Source organism: Lytechinus pictus, chromosome 3 (genome assembly GCF_037042905.1).
Source record: "Lytechinus pictus isolate F3 Inbred chromosome 3, Lp3.0, whole genome shotgun sequence".
Classification (NCBI taxonomy): Eukaryota; Metazoa; Echinodermata; class Echinoidea; order Temnopleuroida; family Toxopneustidae; genus Lytechinus; species Lytechinus pictus.
Genome location: NC_087247.1, coordinates 56525339 through 56547276, shown reverse-complemented (window position 1 = coordinate 56547276; position 21938 = coordinate 56525339). Strand labels below are relative to the sequence as shown.

Below are 21938 nucleotides of genomic sequence, written 5' to 3'. Positions count from 1 at the left end.
CCATTGAATATTTCAAAACTTTGTGTTTCAATCAAGAGGGTCCTTTGACTCTTTATTGTAGAATTTGTAAAAAATAAAATATTATGTAATTCAAAGTTTTCAAACAATAATAAACAAGAAATAGTGAGTTAGGGATATAATTGACTCACTCATTTGCATATCACTGAGTTGTGCATTTTCATGTAGCTAACTGCTTTGTGAAAAATAAGTGAAACTTCAAAATGTCAAAACCTTTGTATTTTACATCAAATTTTGAGGAAATTTTCAGTGTAATGCTTGTTTGGTTTTTATCTGTTGATTCAAATTTATAAATTCTTTTCTGGGGTGGATTTGACCTTTAAAGGGGAATGAAACCCTTGGAACAAGTGGGCTTGTGTGGGAAGAGAAAAATCAAAGAATAAGATCAAAGAAAGTTTGAGAAAAATCGGACAAATAATGAGAAAGTTATGAGCATCTGAATATTGCGATCAGTGATGCTTAGGAGATCCTCTTATTGGCAATGCGACAGATATGTGTGATGTCACATGTGAACAACTTTCCCTTTGATGGACTATAAAATACCCCAAAAATGTCTTTTTTTGCTCTTATGGTGATACAAGCTCTCTATCCATAATATATTCTTTGAAAATCTGTATTACAAGCCCTCCTATAAAAAGAATTAATGATCTACTGATAGATGTGACAAAAGAGGCATTTTAAGTGAAATATATACAAAAGCAATGGGAAAGTTGTTCACATGTGATATCACACATCTTTGTCGCATTGCCAATTGGAGGATCTACATTATAATAATGATCTTAACTTCAAATGCTCAAAACTTTCTTATTATTCATTCAATTTTCCTCAAACTTTCTTTGATCTGTTTCTTTGATTTTTCTGTTTTCACACAAGCTATCTTGTTCCGAAGGTTTCATTTTCCTTTAAATTATTCCAGTTTTCTTATGACATTCTTACAACTAAAAACCTCACAAAGCTTACAAGGCCTTTAAAATATAAATAAAGACGCTATCATCAGTATATGTTTACCCAGTATGTCAAGTTGTCAACATGATAAAGTCAGGAGCCACAAAATGAACTACATTTAAATTAAGCTTACCATACTCATTTAAAAAAAAAGTTAATTTGAAAATGAATGCTTTACTGTGATTGTGTTTACATGATGTGTTTACATGATGTCTTCATGAAACTGGAATGAATTCAATTTCAAATTTTATCAGTACATTATGGTAATTCAGTACCAGCACCGGACTGATTATCTGGAAATTCTGCCCCATTGTATGCAAAATATGCTTCATGCCTTCAAGTGTGTCTGCAAACATGATGAAGTTCACATGTTTATTTATTTTTCCATCAAACTTTGCTTAAATACCGGTTTTCTTATTTTACCTTTGATTTCTGGTTACCTTTTTGATGCACCACCAATGAGGAGACATTAATTTTGCCTTTCAAGACATGAATTTCAAAAAAGTGTAGTATTTTTCTCTGTATTTGTCAGCAATGTGTTCTACTTTAATGATATGACTTGAGAACTTATGTGAACAGAATGTTAAAAAAAACCTAGTAACTGCTGTAAATTAACAAACTTTTAAAACTTTGTCTATTAAAAAATGAAAAACTTCTAAAGAGCACAATTAAAAACATGATTCATTTTATTTCTTTGAGAGTGGCGATGCAAAATCTTGAATGACATACCAAATGTGATTCCTTTAAATCAAAGTACAAATACAGTCATTCATGTAAGCACTTGTTTTATTTTAACATCATGTTTTGAAATATTGTATAATAAAGCGTACTAATCAATGTTTTTCTTTCTCTTTCATTTCTTAAATCTTATTTAAAACACAGGTCAGAGTAAACATGTTGACTCTGCCAAGTCATTTTTATTCCTGAGACAAGAACTTCCAGTCAGGATTGCCAACATCATGAAAGAGATCAATTTACTTCCTGAAAAGCTTTTACAAATGCCTTCTGTTCGTATGGTACAAGGATGGTAAGATTCAACGTGCATTTTTTGGTAAAAACTAATACAAATGTAATTGTTCCTACAGGCCCTCTTAACAGAGTCCTACATGAACATGTACCGGTAAATCAATATTCTAACCATCATTGACCCTTATTTAACGGGGGGTCAATTTGTCCCCCCTTGACAGATTTCGTCACTACGCTGTCGTGCCAAATTTTTTGACAGCGCCCCTTGCTGACTTTTTAATTTCAAGTCTTGCGCATCTTTTAGACCAAATTTGCGACGCCCAGGTACGCAGTGCCGAAATTACTCAACATTTTGTAAATGCATGTCAGACTCAAAATTGCTCAAAAACGTGATTCCATGTACAAAGTCAATGCAAATTGTGTTTTTCAACCAACAATCATGAATGAATGATTATTTCTACTTTTGTTTGAAAAGATGGATTTGTTATATGCTATTTATGATCTCAAAACGGTCCCTGACAAAGTTCATCGGATAAAAACAATGAAAATCAAAGGTTTGAAAAAATAAAGAAATACATCAGAATTAAAAGTACGATGAAATACATAAGAGATTAGTTATATTTTGCAATTTTTTTGTATATACTTGTTAGAAAATGTAAAATTTGATACTCTCACCAAAATTTCATATGTTCATTTGCATGAACAAAAAATATGATCAATAAATTTTTTGAAAATTTTACTCTATAGTCTTGTAGTTTACATCTAGCTCTATTTTCGCAGCGATCACTCAATCAGCGGTTGAGATCTGAGGGGGTCAATTTGACCCCCATGTATATCCTGGTCTAAAATAGCCCAGTTAAAATAGGGTTAATCCACTTCTAATAGTACTGATGGAATTGTATATACATGATTTTTTATTTCACTTCTGACATTGTACAGTAAAATGTAGGCCATAGGAACTTTTTATATCATTTGAACTACATCATTTACAAGTAATATATGTACTGTAAGTGATAAATTGTTAGACTTTGTTCTACTTAACAAAGCAAAGTCATGGACATTATTTTGAATTTTTTGGGGAAGCCAAGTATTCCATTATTCACATCCTTTTTCAGTTTCCTGTATAATGTAGTCTGTTATCTAAAGGAAGTTAAACCTGCACGTTCACTTGAATATAAACTGAGATGTCATCATAATAAAACGATCATAACTACTTATGGGGCCCAATCCTCTCTTTGATTTGATTACATATAGGAATTGGTGGATTTTATTGCTATTTGCAAATGATAAACATACATTATTTCATCTGACATGATAAATAGGAAAACATAGACCTTGAAATTCATTCTGTGCAATGTAAATATGTTGTCTACTTTTAATTAGTGTCGCATCTCCACGGGGGGGGGGGGGGGATATTTTTGGGGTGGTGAAGCATTGGTTCTGGGTAAATTCTGCCTACTTGATTATTAAAAATTTGTCAGATATAGAGGAGCAGATTTATTTGGCCTAAAGGGAGCATTATTACTATACCGTGTGAGTAAAAAAATAAAACTTGACATCTCACAAATTTAAGAATAAAATGTCCAATGAACACATAATCATCATATATGGCTGGAAAGAGTAACTTCTCCCAAATAATTTGATACCACATTTTTGTGGAATGCATTGCCAAGACACAGGACCTCTTCTTATCAACATATTTGTTTTATAGGTCCAAAAAAGTGGAACAATTTCCCTACAGACATCAGAAATGCACCAACTTTGAATAACTTTAAGACAAAACTTAATAAAAAACTTTTGTCTGGTCCCTAAATGTTTGTGATTTGCTTTGTAGTTTTAATTGTGGGATGATTTGTTTGACGATTTATTTTCTTTTTCAAATGATATACTAGTATTTTATATAAAGTTGCCATGTTTTTTTTTAATATTTTTTTTACCCCTGTTTTGTATTGTACTCTGTTTAGATAAGCTTTTTTTTTCCTTCATGTATTATGTATTTATTGTTTATGTCACGGTGCACTCATCACAAGCTGTGCTTTCTGAGTTGCTACCTCCATTGTTTTGTTCAAGTTCTTAAAATGTATCGATGCTTTTATTGGCTCGCCCACCAGAGGTGAAGGCGAGACTTAGGGATCCAAATGTCGTCTGTCGTCCGTCACAAACCTAATGACACATAACTCCACAACCGTAAGTCGCTTTTCAACCAAACTTTGATAGTAGATGGACTTGGGGGACTTGCGTGTTATGCTGCAGTTGGAGGTCACATGGTAAGGTCAAAGGTCATTTTCAGGTCAACATTAAAGTTTACATGCAAGACTCTCTCATGACACCTAACTCCGCAACCGTAGGTAATTTTTCAACAAAACTTGGATGGTAGATGTACTTAGACAACCTGCATGTTATGCTGCAGTCGGAGGTCACATGGTAAGGTCAAAGGTCATTTTCAGGTCAACGTTAAAGTTTACATGCAAGACTCTTATGACACCGAACTCTGCAACCGTAAGTCGCTTTTCAACCAAACTTGGATGGTAGATGGACTTGGGGGACCTGCATGTTATGCTGCAGTCGGAGGTCACATGATAAGGTCAAAGGTCATTTTCACGTCAACATTAAAGTTTACGTGCAAGGCTCTTATGACAAGTGTTATTCCATCCCAGTCATTTCACATAATCACGATGAAGTTTCGATACAATTCTGTTGCGTGCCCTCGCAAATCACGATATTTCTGGTTATTTTCATAAGTGGGCGAGACACAAAATCGCTTTTGCCTTGTCGTTGGAATTAAATGTACTTTCATTCATTCATGCTTGGATAATCAGTAGGTATTCTTTGCAGTGATGTTTTTAAATTTTGATTTGCGCCAAAGTAATGTAGTGCAACCCTTGTTGGATTATGACATTTGAGATCTGGATTCATTCATTGCAATCATGCCTTAATTTGGCACAAATCAAAATTTACATCACTGCAAAGAATACCTCCTGATCATCCAAGTGTTAACACATACCACATAAATATGGTATCAAATTATTTGGGAGAACATACTCTTAGGCCATATATAATTATTATGTGTTCATGACATACATCTTTTCTTAACCCTTTGAACCCAAAAAGCTGGAATACCGGCTTCACAGTGAACGCGCATATACCCAAAAAGCCAGAATACCGGCTTCAAGTCATGTGATTCGAAAAGCTTTGGCTTTTAAGTACCAGGTGACCTTTAAACATGACATCATTTTAGAGATATTCAGTCAATAACTTCAGTTTATAATTTTGTTGACAATTTGCTTTCATTTATGATTTATAAAGTTTTAGCATAAAAAATGACCAAAATATACTACCCTACCAAGCAGGATTGTGCGATAATAAACGGCGAGGCGTAGACGGACCATGCATACGTTATTGTTGAATTTTACTGCCCTCAAAGCAGTGATTTTGAGACAAACTTTAAGATTATCGTTAGTATGGGAAGCTAAACAGCATCAGCCGCACCAGGCCGCGTACCAGTGGAGTGAGGTGCCGCTGACATGGCGGGACTCGAATCATGAGAATAGGAGATCATTTATTTCAAATTATGTTCTTTCATTTTGCCGATAATGCCCAAATAATTCAGGGTGAGGGTCACGACCTTCCCAATTAATTCAGTGTTCAAAGGGCTAAATTGGGGATTTGTGTGGTGTCAAGTTTTTTATTACTCACACGGTATAAATCAAATTTTGAAAAAAAATCAGACAATGATCTAACTAGTCTTTTGAAAACACAATTAATACTCCCTTATTTGTTGCCAGAAGTTCTGCAAAAAAATGTTGTTCTGTTCTCATTTTTCAATACTTCCATTATACTTAAATTGTAGTATCACAGCCCCAATCAATACTATGTAACATTTCATAGTGCAAGATTTTCATTGTTTTTAATTCTAGATTTAACAACGTATCATCATCATCATCATCAATTGTGGCTGAATGAATGTCACCATGACCAAAACATTATTTAGTTTCTGTCTGGTGGCTGAAGTTTGATCCCTTTATTATTTGTGAAAGGTTTGATGGCATGTGTTGATGTACACATGGTTATCATGTCCTTCCTATGACCATGGACCTACATGTACATTGCTTATAATGATATGAAACCCATTTGTAAATACCACTGTATCTCTTTTCATTGTACCAGATTATAGGAAAAAAAATTCATTGTCTCAAGTCTCAACCATCTTTTGGCCTAGCCTTGCTTCCTTGCATGATTTTCTATGACATTTTATGAGGACAATATTATTGATGGATGGCCTGTGCCCAGTATGTGCTTGGTAGCTTGCGATGCTTTTGCATGAATACGTAAAATAGTAACATGTAATGTACTATTAATTTTGCGGTCACACTCATTTGTAATCTATCTGGATTTTTTTATCATTGAGGTTGTATGAGGCTGAGAGCTGAATGATGATTGAGACATAATTTTTATGAATTGTGATTATCTATTTTTTTTAATGACCCAAAAGATAGTGCAATTTAAAGCTATGAGGCTCCCCCCCCCCCCCCGGCCCCTCCTCCTCCTTTCACCTGCATTTCTTATGAACCTCTGGAACATGAGATTTGTTTCTTTTTCATGGAAGCCTCAAATATTTGTTTCTTTTATCAGGATTCTTTGTAAAATATTTGTTTCTTTGGCTAAACAAGGTCTTCAATCTTTTTTTTAAAAGATTTCCAGTGGCAATGAATAGCTGTAGAGACTACTCTTATCAATTATTTCAATGCAATCCCTTGTATTTAGTACAGCAATGATAATGAACTTACATGTAAATATATCTTCTCCTCCTTATTTAGGTATCAACAAACATTTGAGGAATTGCTGGAGTATGTAGAAAAGTCAGAAGAACATGAGACAATTTTATCACAGTATGTAATCTCAGAATAACTTATCAACTGGAAGGGGAGCATAAATATTAACAATTATGTAATATTGCCTGTGCACACTTGAATGTATTGCGTAGTCTATCCTCTTTTAGCATTAAAACGAAAGTAAGTACATATATACTGGTATGAGTGATCATGGGTATGGGTATTTGTATTGGAATATATAAATTTATATATCAGAGAACGACTTTTAAAGGGCCCCTGTGTTTTATGTTCTAAGTCATCACATAAAGTTTGAACAGGTTCTACTCTTTTGAAACCCTGCACACATGTTCAATGCTCATGTTGGTTACCGGTATATGGCATATGTGGAATAATTATGCTACATGTAGATAAATGTTTGAAAATTAATATGTCATTTGACTGATTGAATTTAATGACCAGAGTAAAAATAAACCTCTAAATACTTACCGGTAGATACATGTCTTAACAGCCTTACATATAACCAGATTCTTATTGTCATTATTCTTTCTTTTTTTGTTTATTTCATCTCAGCTACATCAATCAACTCACTACAATTAGGAACAGGCACGTCAATGTTGTTGAGACAATGGCACAGGTATAAATCTTAATTCTAAGTTTTAACAACTGTTGAAAATGTTCTTGTGTTTCTGTACAGGGACTTCTTGTCCTACTGATTTACATTCCAAAATATCTTTTGTATTAAACGTAATTAAAGTTTTTAATTTTGGACATTGAAGGGGCAAAGTAGCCTTCAGCTTCTACATGTGTTTTCTGTATGGTCCCCAAGTTCTACAGGTAGTTTGCAGAAATACAATAACTTTTTTTTAATGTATATGAACCCAAAGTCTTCATACATGTCTGTCATATGTCTATAAAATGGCAGTAAGAATTAAGTTTTTAAACTGCTTATGACTTATCATGGAAAGGGTGGTGCCAGGCGTCTTCGCAAGGTTCTACGAGACAACATCCAAGGTATCACGACTCTGTGATACCTGATCATGTGCATACATGATGTATATATACATGTAAGTGCCCCTTTTTAACAAATGCTCAAAATTATGAGATATGGAATTAAATGCTATAAAAACCATGAATTTAGCTACAGGCTTTTAATGTACTCATTGCCTGCTGTTGAAATCTAGAAAGGAAACTTATATATTCATTTATGTTTTATTTGTTTTCTCATTTTGCAGGGTATACTAGAAATGAGAGAAAGCTACAAGGTAGACCAACATGAAGAGAATAATGTACAGTATTTTTTGGATAGATTCTACATCTCAAGAATAAGTATCAGGATGCTCATCAACCAACACAGTAAGTAATGAAACCTTTAAAAGGCCATTTGCAAGGTGACACAATATACTGTATTTAAATATTTTCTGTATATGACATTTTAGAATCACATTTATTTTTTTGCCTGGAAAGCTCCAAAATATGGGGATTTTGTGCAGAAAATCTTTTAAAAAAGATGACTGATATGATAGTTAACTTCTAAAATATTTTGATTTTTATGCGTTTTCCTGTCTATTTTCCAGCATTGATGTTTGGACATACACCCAAGACACATCCACTCCATGTTGGCAGTATAGACCCAAGTTGTGACATTGTAGCTGTAATCAGGGGTAAGGAGTAGTAGTAATACAGATTTCTTATGTGGTTTACCAGGAGTTCCCTTTTACAAGGATGGCCAGTCTTACCACACTGTTCCACCCAATCCCCCCTCCATTTTCCCCTATTCAGTACATCCTTGTATAGTTGACCTTCATACTCTCCTTCACCACTTGTTTCTTCCATATCTTCTTTGGTCACCCTGCTGATCATCCACCTCCTTTTTAAGAACTAATCAACATCCCTCCTAACACATGTACATACCAGCATACTCCTGTGGTGGTGTAAATGAGATTGGTGAAATGGAATTCACGCAATCGAAATTTATTTTCAGCAATAGCTTTTTTCATTTCCTTTGCTCATTCCCATTAAACTGAATCAATTGCCGAGCCCTACCTCGTTTTGCTTTAATAATTTTATTTCTTCAAGGTAAGTTTATTTTTCAGTATTGGTATACATTTAATGAACAGTACCACACTGCAATACAGCCATAATCAGGGTTGTAATAAAAAACATTTTTTATTAAAAAAACGAAAAAAACGTTTTTTATTGTTTTAAAACATTTTTTTTTTCCAACGAACGATGAAATTTTCTGTAAATCAATTAAACTATACACCTAATACAGTACAGTTTAAGCTCTTGATGTTTTAAATACATTTTTGGAGTAAGTAAGATATAACTACAATTTTTGTTACTGAATTTCCAATAGAAAAGTTCATATTTCCCCCCAAATTACTCTAAATCATTGAAATTGAATGCAAAAAAGTAAGTTGACATTTTATAAGTTCATTCCTCATACATATACATATATACTTTTGAGTCTTGTCAATCTATAGGGGTGAGAAGAATTTGCACAATGTATTAATGAAATAATGTATAGACTATGGGCTTTCAAAGCTTAATTTCATTTAATCAATATGCTTCATTTCATTTTAATTAATTATGCAGATTTTAGTGCACGAAATACAAGTTTGCATTTAAATCTATAAATAAAGCCCTTGAACTGCTTATTTCTTTAAAGGACAAGTCCATCCCAACAAAAAGATGATTTGAATAAAAAGAGAAAAATCCAACAAGCATAACACTGAAAATTTCATCAAAATCGGATGTAAAATAAGAAAGTTATGACATTTTAAAGTTTTGCTTAATTTCACAAAACAGTTATATACACATCCTGGCTTGTATGCAAATGAGGAGACTATGACGTCATCCACTCACTATTTCTTTTGTATATTATTATATGAAATGTGAAATATTCTTATTTTCTCCTCATTGTCAAGTGATACAATGATTAATTTCTCCCTGAACATGTGGAATTAGCATTGTTTAATTCTATGTGGTTCAGTCAAGTTGGTCCTTATTGTCAAATCTATAAAAAATGAAATATTGTATAATTCAAACAATAAAAAACAAAAGAAATAGTGAGGGATGGACATCATCGACTGGCTCACGTAGTTGTGCATATCACTGTTTTGTGAAAAATAAGCGAAACTTTAAAATGTCATAACTTTCTTATTTTACATCCGATTTTGATGAAATTTTCAGCACTATGCTAGTTTGATTTTCTCTATTCAAGTCAGCATTTTCCTGGGGTGGACTTGACCTTTAATTGAGGAATTCTGATCAAAATATTTTTTTTAATTTAATGTTTGTTTTAACTTTTTCTTTAAATATTTCTTATGTGCAGTTTTTTTGGTTAGTTTTAGGTTTTTTTTCAATCGTTTTTTATTGGAAATTATTGGCAATAATTTTCCAATCATGTATGAATTTGCATTGGCTTTTTACATGAAATCATGTTATTGAGCAATTTGGGGTCTGATATGCACTTGTGTAATATCATAATCGCATACCCATGCATGCATCCCAAAAATAGTCTTGAACAATATGGCGTGGCACTGTCGTGCTTATGGGTTAATCATAGAAATTTTTTTAGGGGGCTATTACAGTCCCCTGGGATTGTTAGGGTTAAAGGTCAAGTACACCCCAGAAAAATGTTGATTTCAATCAGTTGAGAAAATTCAAACAAGTATATGCTGAAAATTTCATCGAAATCAGATTTAAAATAAGTTACGGTACATATATGACATTTTAAAGTTTGGCTTATTTTTCACGAAACAGTAATAATATCTCAGTGATATGCAAATGAGAGAGTTGTGTGATGTCCCTCACTCACTATTTCTTTGTTTTTTATTGTTTGAACAATACAATTTCAGATTCAGATTTGATAATAATGGCCTACTTGACTGAATCAAAAAATAAAAACAATGGTAGTTCCACATGTTCAGGGAGGAATAAAACTTTATTTCACATTGCAATGAGAAAACAACGAAATACAAAATAAATAGTGAGTGATGTCATCAGTCCCCTCATTTGCATACCAACCAAGATGGGCATATAACTGTTTTGCAAAATTAAGCAAAACTTTAAAATGTCATAACTTCATTATTTTACATCCGATTTTGACGAAATTCTCAGCATATATTTTTCTTGGGGTGGACTTTTCCATTAAGGTTTGCTAGCTGACTATCTTATACTGAATCAAAGTACTTTCCTTCATCTTTACGAAGCGCAGTTTCACCTGCTTTTGTGTACCTCAAGAATACAATGTCAGTTTTACAGTCTAATTGTAAAATGTTATTATGCTTGTGCAACACTTCCATTTTATTCAAGTACTACATATTTGAGCTTATTTTAAATACATTGTAGTGTTTCTTTCTCTGTCTAAAAAGTGAGCACATCACTCAGATGTTTGTTATAATGAGAATATTCTTAAATGAAAGGGGTAATAGATTGATGTGCACAATGGAACAAGAGGATTTCAAGGAACATGACAAAGATGGAGAAAGGGGGAAAGAGAGAGGAGAAAAGAGTGGTGTTGAGAAAGAGATTTAGTTAGAAGAAAATAATATACCTCTTAAGAAGTAAGAGTAAAAAAATATTCATCTAAAATCACATCCATGACCATGCATATTTATTACACACAAGTCTATGAAGTGTTTTAAAACGCGTTTTAAAACATGTTTTAAAACACACCGTTTAAAACGTGCCAACCCTGGCCATAATCCATTTCATTCCTATTATGCTACACTATAGATGGTACAATATCCAAGGTTGACACTATAACCTAACAAGGCTGACATCTTCCTGTAGGAACAGTGCTCAATATTGTTTTGACATTGACTTCCTGAAACCTATATCTAATAAAACAACACAAGATTTGATATATGTTCAGTGGTGAGCAGCAGACCTGAAGTGAATGAGGACCAGATGTATATGATCACAGACTTTATTCCTCCCATATTTACACACAAGATTTTCTAATATAATCTATGATAATAATTGGCATCCATTTTTTTACTTTGGGAATCCCAGGCTTGATATTTTTATTAAAAAAGGACAGAAAACTTTGATATTGGAGTACCTGTGATTTGAATGTAATTGGTTTCCTGAGACTTTTTACATTATACATGTACTCATCAATCCTCACTTGTTGTTGAATATTGATCTTTGTACATAATACCAGTATAAATGATATATTAATTAGTCAATTACCTTAAAAAATCTTTGTCATTAGATATCTATAATAGTAAAAGTAATTATGATCAAATGCTATAACAAATCCCAAATCATTTATTTCAATCTCTATTAAACTTGACAGTGCTACAATGTATGTACTATTGTAATCAATTTCACATCTTTTATTTGAATAAGATGCGTGTGTCAGAACTTTTTTTTTTCCTTCTTTTTTTTTTTGTTTTTATTGGTTTTCATAAAATAACAGTTACAAACAATATAGGCTGACAATAAGTTCAAGACAATTTAAACACATTGACATTAACAAGCTAAATTATCTCAAATTAACTTAATAATCAGCCACAAACACCCATCCTCACACCATACCACTCACACATACACACACACACACACACACGCACGTCTTCCCAATGTTAAAAGCTTGCATAAAGTTTAACTTTCTTCATACTTTCCTACGTTTAAAAAGAGGACCCTCATTACTGCATAACACGTACAAAATAAGTAAAATAATTGAACCAGGATAAATTTCCTTAAAACTGTATGCTCCATTTCTTGAAATGAGCACCCAACTTATTCTTTTTTTGAGCTATCTTGTATTCTACATTTTGTTTTGATTTAACCATTGAGATAAAAACCTCAAACCTCAGTTCTTTCTCCTGAAATTTACATGAGTAAATGTAAAATTTCAAATACAAAAATAGAACATTAATACAAGAGTCATGTATACTTCCCGTATGTACACCAAACAAATAATTAAATTTTGAAAATACTAATTCCCGGGAGATGTCAGAATTAGTATATATTTTATCCATCAAATTTTCCCAAAGAGGGACTACTTTATTACAGTTGCAAAATAAATGATCCAATGTTTCAGGTTCTTCTGAGCAAAAATAACAATTGGGGGAATCTCGTTTCCTTATCTTGAACAAAAAAGCATTAACTCCAATAGCATTGTGAAAAATCTTAAAATAAAAACTTCTCAGTTGAGTTTCTATTGTACAACTAAAGTTATCCCTGTGTATTATGGACCAGTCTATCTCTTTAGGCTGGTGCCCAAAAAGCTCCTCCCACTTACTCTCCCTCTTAGTATTGGAAGTACAATACTTTTTTTGTAGCATATCATACGCATGTTTAGGTTTTTTCTTTTGAATCAATAAATTATTAACAATCTTCCTAAAAATATCTTCATCTGTGTGCATAGCATCATCAAACCAGCTAAGATAAATTCCATTCATGAGAGAATCATATTTTCTACGGTCCCTAATAGGAATGTTAAATTCGATAACCAAATCTTCAAATAATTTTGCATTACCAACACCATCATATAATTGTGAGATAGAATAGATACCTTTCGCATACCATATTGGATAATAAAAATAAGACCTGTGCTTTAACCTCATCGTATGTCAGAACTTTGTCAAGCACCACTTTGATCTATATTTTAATCAATCTCAATTCTTTTGTTTGAATTTCTGTTATTAGATGCATATGACAGTGCCAAGTACCTTTGTGATCAATATTATCTTGCTTCACCTAATATTGATGTGAGGTGGATTGATAGTGAGTACAATTTTTTTTCCTTTGTTTGATAGAGTTTAACATATGTGTGGTTTAAGAGAATTGATACATGTATGCTGATGTCGGCTCTTATCATTTAAAGATTTATATATGTTTTGATGTCTCCAAATATTATATATATTCCAGGCTAAGAGAAAATATAGAGGGAATTATTCTCCTGAGGTGGGACTGGCAGGTACTATTTTTATCATATAGCCATTTTAACCGAGGATTAATAGTTTCCACTAGTGCTTAAAAAACGCCTGGTACAGTATATTTGTTTTATATCTCTTCTTTAAGTTTGAACAATAAATTTGGGGATTTTGTCCAAGTTGGTCTATATTCTGGACCAAATTTGTTCAACCACCATGCACATTGAAATCTGATCATTGTCTGTGTCGCTACACTGCAAGGGTTTCCCACTAGAGACAACCTGCTATTCACTCTGTCCAGGATTCAGCGTTAGCTCTGTATAGTTTTCAATATTTTTGCCAGGAGAGTACTGCGCAAGCTCAAAAATTTATTGAGCTCCGAATAGTTTTCCCACAGAAAATTTAATAGAAAATATAATTTGTCGCGTGAGCACCAACTGTATTCATTTGGAATACTCATGAATATTCATAGAAAGAATATACATTATTGGATATAACATGTGTAATAAGTATACCCCAAAAAGGACAGGTTATTTTAAAAGGACAGGTTATTTTTGCTTCAGGACAATGTTGGTACATTTTGTGGTTTAACCCAGTAAATTTGATAAGTCCTAAAAAGCGTATATACAGCAGAAAGGTAAACAAATCTTCACTCACTATACCCATTTTCATTGCAATTACTAAGTAACCTTTATTCAATATTAACACTTTAAAGGAAATTAATCAATAAAACTTTGAATTTGTCAGTACTATGGAAAGGTCACTGTCTTTCCATGCAAATATTTGGTAAATTTTGAACTTATAAAGAATTATCAATATATTATTTCTAATGCACATTGGAAAGAAAAATGCAACAATACTGCCTATTAAGAGAATCCCAAGTGATGAAATCTGAGACTAAATAATTCACCATCCTGAATGGTTTAGATACAGCTGAATGAACATGGTCAATAATGAAAACAGAAAAGAGTGTTTATTCACGAAACAAATTCTCTTGTTTATTTCTCTTCTTAATTTTATCCAAGTTCACTCTGATTGGGTCAAGTGAAGACCAATAAATGAAAACTGTATGTGCCATGTATAATGTTTTCTATATGTACTCCCCTCTTCCTACAGCTCGTGACGGCAGTGACAGTATACGTATGGTGTATGTTCCTTCCCATCTCTATCATATCATGTTTGAATTGTTAAAGGTAAGTACTCTTGTCCTCTTTTAATTGAATATGTGTGTTCTAAAAACAATGATTTCCAATTTATTTGTCAAATATTGATTCAAGATATTTCCCTTTCTCACATACATGTACACTCATCACTTAGTTCATTTCTTATCAAAGTAATTTTTGCAATGTTACACAGTGAATAACTTGCTTTTATTAACAGGGCTCAATGTCTTAAAATAAAAAAAGAAATGTTAAACATGATTTTTTTTTATACATTCTCATCTGTTTTTATAAGCTTTGGGATTTGATTTTTATCTTGAAGGTGTCTTTATAGGCATTTTGATGTGTTTGTAACCATATTGCTTCTTAATGTATTATTTCTACCCTTTTTAATGTTGTGAAGAATGCAATGCGTGCAGTGATGGAGCACAAAGGACCTTCTGCCTCTGAATACCCTCCTATAGGAATCCTGGTTACGAAAGGAAAGGAAGATGTTACCATTAAGGTCAGTCACTGACAAAGCTTTAAGAAATGAATATGTGTAATTGGGGGAGGGGGTTCAATATTTGGTACATTTGAATGTATGAAGTCAGCAATAAAGTTATGCAATGCCAAAATATTTTGATTTGTTAGAAACTCTAAAGTGATGTTATGAAAACTTAGATCAATGTTTATTTACCGGTAGATACTTGATAAGATAATATCTCAAATGGTCTTGCATACTATTTATCTTTCCCTCTTTGTCATTTGTCCTACATTTGCGTGGGTTAGCAAACTTTATTGGGTCTATAGTCAACATGTTCATAGTTGTTTACAATTCAATGACTAAAGATAAAACATATCTAGTTATATATTTTGTAGTGCTCAATGCTAAGGCACCTTCAAAATAGATTCTTATCTGAATAAATGGGTTCTTTGCATGATTCTTTTGTAAACTTTATAAAGTGTTATCATTGCTCACACATGTTGGTCAACAGTCCTTTGATATGTTTAATTTAATATATTTAATTGTTAAGGAAATTTTATCTCACATCAGGTTTACATATTACAAATGCATATATACATATACAGAGTGACATAAAAATCACAATTATGGTGGGAGTACAGACATGTATACTGTATATGTTGTCATTATATTTAAGCATAATATGTTCAATTAAAATGAAGCCTGTATTCAAGTATAAAATAATATGTGATTCCATCCCCAACCCTAATGCAGAATAAGCCTGTACAAAGACTGGGAAAGCAATTAGTAATTTAGGTAAATGAAGTATGGGAAAGAAGTGGAAAAGGGAAGTAGCTGCAATACTATTCTTCATGGTGAGAAAAAGTGAACCCCCTACCAAGCCTATTTAGAAGCGTACTTTTAAGCACTTGTAGAAAATTGAATCTTTGATCATTACATCTTGTTAGTAAGCTTTATTTTTGTTTTGTTTTTGTTTCTTTTCTCTATGTAGGTATCAGATGAAGGTGGTGGAATCCCCAAGAGTGAAATTGATCTGCTATTTAACTACATGTACTCTACTGCCCCTACTCCTCCAAAGCCTGGTGTTAGCACAATACCACCTCTGGTAAATTTCATCATTACTATATAACTAACTTCTGTTTACACTGTTGGAAAATTCATTGTACTTACGTATCATTGGTTATCATCTCGGGCTGGAAGAGAATCACTATGACTGAAAACTTGATTTAAAAAAAACAGAAAAGGAAGTCTATTCTAATTCTGTGTGTGCTGACTGAGACACTTGATGTACATTAGACCATTTTATATTCACTCTCGTTTGTTTTTCTGGTTTTTATTTTTATTATATGCTCAGTTTTACCTTGATGATACTAGAGTAGTGGCCCAGAGGGTTCAGCAGCAATATGATTTAGGGGTTAAGTTCTTTTGGATTGTACTTTTGAAATGCACCAATTTTCAGTCATTGTCCCTAGGATATTAATTTTACCTCAATACTCCTTTACTTACATGCAAAATAGCAGCTTGTTCATCTCAGTTTCTTAATAGTTTTTTTTTTTTGCTTTGCTTTGTTTTCCTTTTGCCAAATTAGGCTGGCTATGGATATGGTCTTCCCCTCTCAAGACTGTATGCCAAGTATTTCCATGGTGATTTAACATTGAGCTCAATGGATGGTTATGGTACAGATGCAGTAGTCTATCTCAAGGTTTGTACTCCATATGATAATGAAAATGAGAGAAACAGTTCTGATTCAGAGGATACAGGAATATGCATGAAACAGAGTTTTCAGAACTACACAAGCTGCATGTCACCAATCAATGCATGCAAGGCAGTAGCTTAAGCCTACTAAAATGATGGCATGGTGAGGTCAATGTATAAGGTCTATATGGGAAGGCCAAATTAGTATTTTTAATTACAAACCCAATATCTGTCATTATTTCCCTTTTATGATTCAAATGATGATAGGTTATTCTACAAATTTTAAAAACCATCATCAACATTTAAATCTACACGTATGGTATTTATGTAACAACTTGAGAAATTGAATATAATTTTCAGCAGCTTTTCTGCTTTCATGAAAGCATACAAATATGTGTCATAGAGAAGAAAATACTATTTGCTTGTGATCTTCAAGACCCAATATGAAATGTCAACCATAATTTATGCCTAAATATGTTTGAGTGTTGATGTCTCAAATCAGAGATTTGCTACTATTCAAGTTAATTCATTACACCCCCCCCCCCCCCCATTACTGAAATGTGAGCTTTATTATGAGAAGTGAAGAATTCATCTCTGAATTATTGAAAACTTAATGTTTTGCAGGTACTATCAAGTGAGGCTGCAGAGCTTCTACCTATCTATAACAGTGCTGTATCAAGATACTACAAGACGCCTACCCCTGCAAGTGATTGGAGTACACCAGGTTATTTCATAAGGAACTACACCACCAAAAGATATGGGAAATAAAGGATCTTTGAACTAATGAAGCTCTCGTATAGCTATTCCAGAAGGAGAGAATATACCTCATGTCACTGAAGAAAACATTTCTGAGGATGAAGCATTATGACAAGAGACAAGTTGATGTTACCCTTCCCAAGACTGTTATGAAATATGGCTGTATAAAGTCTATAAAAGAATTTCCTACTGCGTAGTGGCCTTGTGGAAATAGTGTGTGTGATTGATCAAGCTGAATTAGAATGCACCTAACATGCTGTTGTTACATTAGCTATTGCATGTAATATCAAAGTCATTTAATGCATTCTATTTTTTCTTCTTTTTGTTGGCACTTCTTTCTATCTATATTAAGCATTGTACAATCTGATATATTATATTTACAATGAAATATTTGCCTGAACTCATGCATTATGATGATTGCATGATGTTTCATTTTGTTTCTTATAAATCATTCTTTGTTCTTTCCTACATTTTAAGTGGTTTCAAACCATCAACCAATTGAAGAGGAGTATGTTCTATCACGATATCAATATATCATTTTTGTTTTTAGAATAAATTGGTTTGACCTTAGTCAAAATTTTGAAAGACCTCATAAAGCTCACCAATTCTGAAATGTGATAAAATGTATATAAAAGTGATTTTAAAAAGTGTTCCTCAAGCCAGCCGATTCACATGATGCACTCCTACACTATATATGGAGACATCAATTATGGAACTTTGTAAATAGCTTTCATATATTTTTTTATAAAATTGTATATAAGTTATGTAATTTATATTCATAATGTGATATGATTATCAATGATTTAAAGGTCATTTCTCAATGTTATTGCTGTACATCAGACATGGTACTATTCATGTTTCTATGCTATAACTTTATGATAGCCATCATGGCTAGTTGCTGTTTGAATATCTTGACTTGTTTTAATCAGTACATGAGGCTTTTTTGTAATGTAGTCCTGCATGTTGAGAACCAGAATGATGTAACTGACATCTATTGTGATCAGTGTAGATCAGTAATGCTGCAAGGGGTAATTGTTATGAACTATATACATTCATTTATGAGTAATGTAAAGTAGCAATGGCAGTCTATTCTTCTGCTGTGATTTTTTTTTTTATTATCATAATTGATAATTTCTTTGGTCTTACTTCAATCAGTCACTGGATCTAATATTTCACGAATTCACTAATTGTCCATCCTAATGATAAGTTGTTGAAAGGGTAAATTAAATTCTGACAAGTAGGTTTTGATATAAGCAGAAGCAGGGAAAAACAACAACAAAGAAACAGTGATGCCAGGGTAGATTTCTTTCCCGTCAAGTATTTTGACCCTCGGCCTTGATCAATTTCTTTTTTAGGTATCCCTTTTGTGAGTTGTTCCAATAAACAATTGATTATGTACCATCAATTTCCAGAGTTTTAAACTACTATTTTTTTAAAGAATTGTTTAAGCCCTTTTTCCCAAATGCAGAAGTTGAACATATAGTGTAAAAGCATTCATTGTCCATACACAATTTTTTTTATTACAGGCTTTTTTTATATATAAACTGATACCATTTCTTGTGTTAGTTTTATCAGTACATACCTGCAAATCCCAAGACGGTCTTAAAAAAAAAACCCACAACAACCAAAAACAATGGTAAACCAGCTTTCTGTAGCTCAAAGATTACAGATTGATCACAGGGATGAATTTTTGTATGTTGATCGCATTGATCATCATGAATGAACAATCAATCACACAAATAAAGTGTTCACATAGGTATGTGTTAACAGCTTACATTTGGTTACTAAGGACCATACCATGATGGTGTGCGATTTATGATAGATGTATTCATCTATTACATTTAAATCGCTATAGTAATAGGATAAATTAATAGTATTGCCAACATTTGTATTACCATATTCCAGTGAACTAGCCCAGCAACAGTTCCCAGTAATTAGTGAATATTTGTTCATTCCTAAAAGATGGTAGTTGTCAATAAAAATAGAGTGAGATTGGGGAAAATGCATTTGATATTGCAAAGCACAATGTGTGGTTAAATAAACCAGTCTTATTGTCTTTGAGAAGTATTGCAATTCAGAAGCTTGCTAGTCTTCCAGAGTAGGAATGGGATTGAATGCTAGAAAGAAACAGAATCTTCCATTGTAGTATTACTCAATTGTTGAAATTCAAGTTTATGTTGAATTTTATCAAAATTTACCAAAAAGATTGGTAATAATACCTAACACAAAATCATTACGATGTGAATTATCTGGAGAATATGATTTTCAAATTTTTCACTGTATTAGTTTTTTTTTTTCCGAATTACTAGTATACCTTGGTTATTGTTGTTACACATACATGTATGGTTTGACTTCAAGATTACTTTACCCAAGTGTTCAAGAATGGTATTTAAAAAAACAACTAGGTGACTCAGTGACTGATGGCTTTGGGTGCTCTCTGAAGGACTTGGATGAGGATAATGTTATTTTACTGAATTGCTTTTACTTCACATCTTGATGTGAATATCAAGCATGTGCCCTCTCCTTCCTAAGCTTTATTGAGTTTTGATGACGCGAAAGATCATTAATTGTTATAAGTTGAATTAACTGAAATGTATAACACAGGTTTTGTGAAATTTACCAGCTAAAATTTGATATTTGGGGTTAAAATTTGAGGTCCCTTTGAGAGCATGGGATTGGGGGTGAATTTAGTATACAATCTATGTATTTTTTAATGTAGTTTTCTAATGTACAATTACTAAATTTGTGTGATGATTGATGGAAGGGCATTTATGAATTTTTTTTGTTCATTAACAGAAAAATCTCATATTTTCTTAGAAGATTAGGCAATCAAAAAATGGCAATGGTCACTACACTTTAAATTTAAGAATTACAGCTCAATATAGTTCATAATATTGATCTGTTACCAAAAGCTTTAGACAGGCTTTTAGCAAAAAAAATTATTTTATTGATAATGAAATTGCCCCTCCTTCAATGCGGTAACCTTTATCTTTGTTTATTGTAAACATATTCAGAATTGTCCTGTCCCCCCCCCCCCCCCATTGAAGTGATAATATTTTTATTCATTTGTGAAAGAATTTTTGTTAAAAAGTGTACCTAATAAGCAGTTAGTGTACTCCCTCATGAAATTGTGGATTTAATCCGAGGATGAGTCCACTGCTCAATGACATATAGTACCTCTTCAAAGAAAGTTGAAGGTAATTTGAAAATAAAATTTGACTTCTTGCCTGTAAAATAAATCTGTAACACAAACCTTGCTCCGGTGTTTCAGATGTATGAAAGGAAATATTGCCATGTATGAGAAGTTAAAAGTAGGCTCATAAGATTACAATCTAATAATTTTCAAATTTTATATTGTTTATTGTATGGTAGGCTACAATTGAAATAATGTTTGGAAATCTCCATTTAGAAACTAGTATTAAAGTTTGAGTTTGATACAAGAATCAGTTAATCTGTCTACTTCAAGTTTAAAACTATAAATTGCTATTCCTTTTTTTTTTCACACAGTTTCTTTTATCTCTGTTTTGCATTTGCTTGAAAACTTCTTTTAATTTCCCAAGAATACATAATATCTGAGCCCTTTACCTCAACACAAAATACAGATCCAAGATATATTATCCATTACATGTTTTTTTCTTCTCAAGAATTCAGCATGATATTACAGATTTATGATACTTTTTGATGGTACAACAGATATATTCATATTTGATGCGGTGAAATGGTTATAGATATGTAACCAAAATTTATATAAACATAGAATCCTGTATCAAATTTATCTTCTTCACCTGTGGTTCAGCTAGTACAAAATCTAGGTGTGGTTCTGTAAACTTCAGACTAATGGTTTTTTTTAATGAAGAATATGTTACCAATGTGCTTTGGTGAAATACTCAACTCTATTTGTTAATGGTATAAATTACTTGAGATAGTGAAGATCTGTGAATAAAGCTGCAATAATACATTCAAAATCAAATTGCTTCTTTTTTGTTTGTGTTTCAAGTGTGTGAGAGAAATAAACAGAATGCATGGGCTTGAATTTTATAGGGGTAAAAAAAAGAGAAGGCCTTGCCCTTATCAAAAACCAATGGGATGCAAATTTTATTTTACTTTACATGCAAAAAGGGGTGTACACTAAAGGTATCAAATATGGAGGTGTTTCAGCTACATAATACCAAAAAAATCTCAACCTGATGGGCTTAATGGCCAAAAGAGT

The 21938-nt window shown here is 32.5% G+C and overlaps 1 protein-coding gene across 1 annotated transcript; it reads left to right on the top strand.

Annotated features, from left to right (window-relative positions):
* Positions 1-1849: 1849 nt before the first annotated feature.
* LOC129256945 (pyruvate dehydrogenase (acetyl-transferring) kinase isozyme 2, mitochondrial-like) lies at positions 1850-21698 on the top strand. The gene is made up of 11 exons (XM_054895173.2): positions 1850-1990; positions 6747-6818; positions 7332-7395; positions 7994-8114; positions 8336-8422; positions 13425-13502; positions 14768-14844; positions 15215-15316; positions 16269-16382; positions 16866-16979; positions 17597-21698. Exons 1-11 carry the CDS (start codon positions 1923-1925, stop codon positions 17738-17740), a joined length of 1041 nt encoding a protein of 346 aa, XP_054751148.1. The 5' UTR covers positions 1850-1922; the 3' UTR covers positions 17741-21698.
* The last annotated feature ends 240 nt before the right edge of the window (positions 21699-21938 follow it).

Coding starts and splice junctions, on each gene's coding strand:
- LOC129256945 (XM_054895173.2), top strand. CDS start 1,923: ATGAAAGAGATCAATTTACTTCCTGAAAAGCTTTTACAAATGCCTTCT. Junction 13,503..14,767: donor TGATGTGAGGTGGATTGATA/GTGAGTACAATT, acceptor CTCTTCCTACAG/CTCGTGACGGCAGTGACAGT. Junction 16,980..17,596: donor ATGCAGTAGTCTATCTCAAG/GTTTGTACTCCA, acceptor AATGTTTTGCAG/GTACTATCAAGTGAGGCTGC.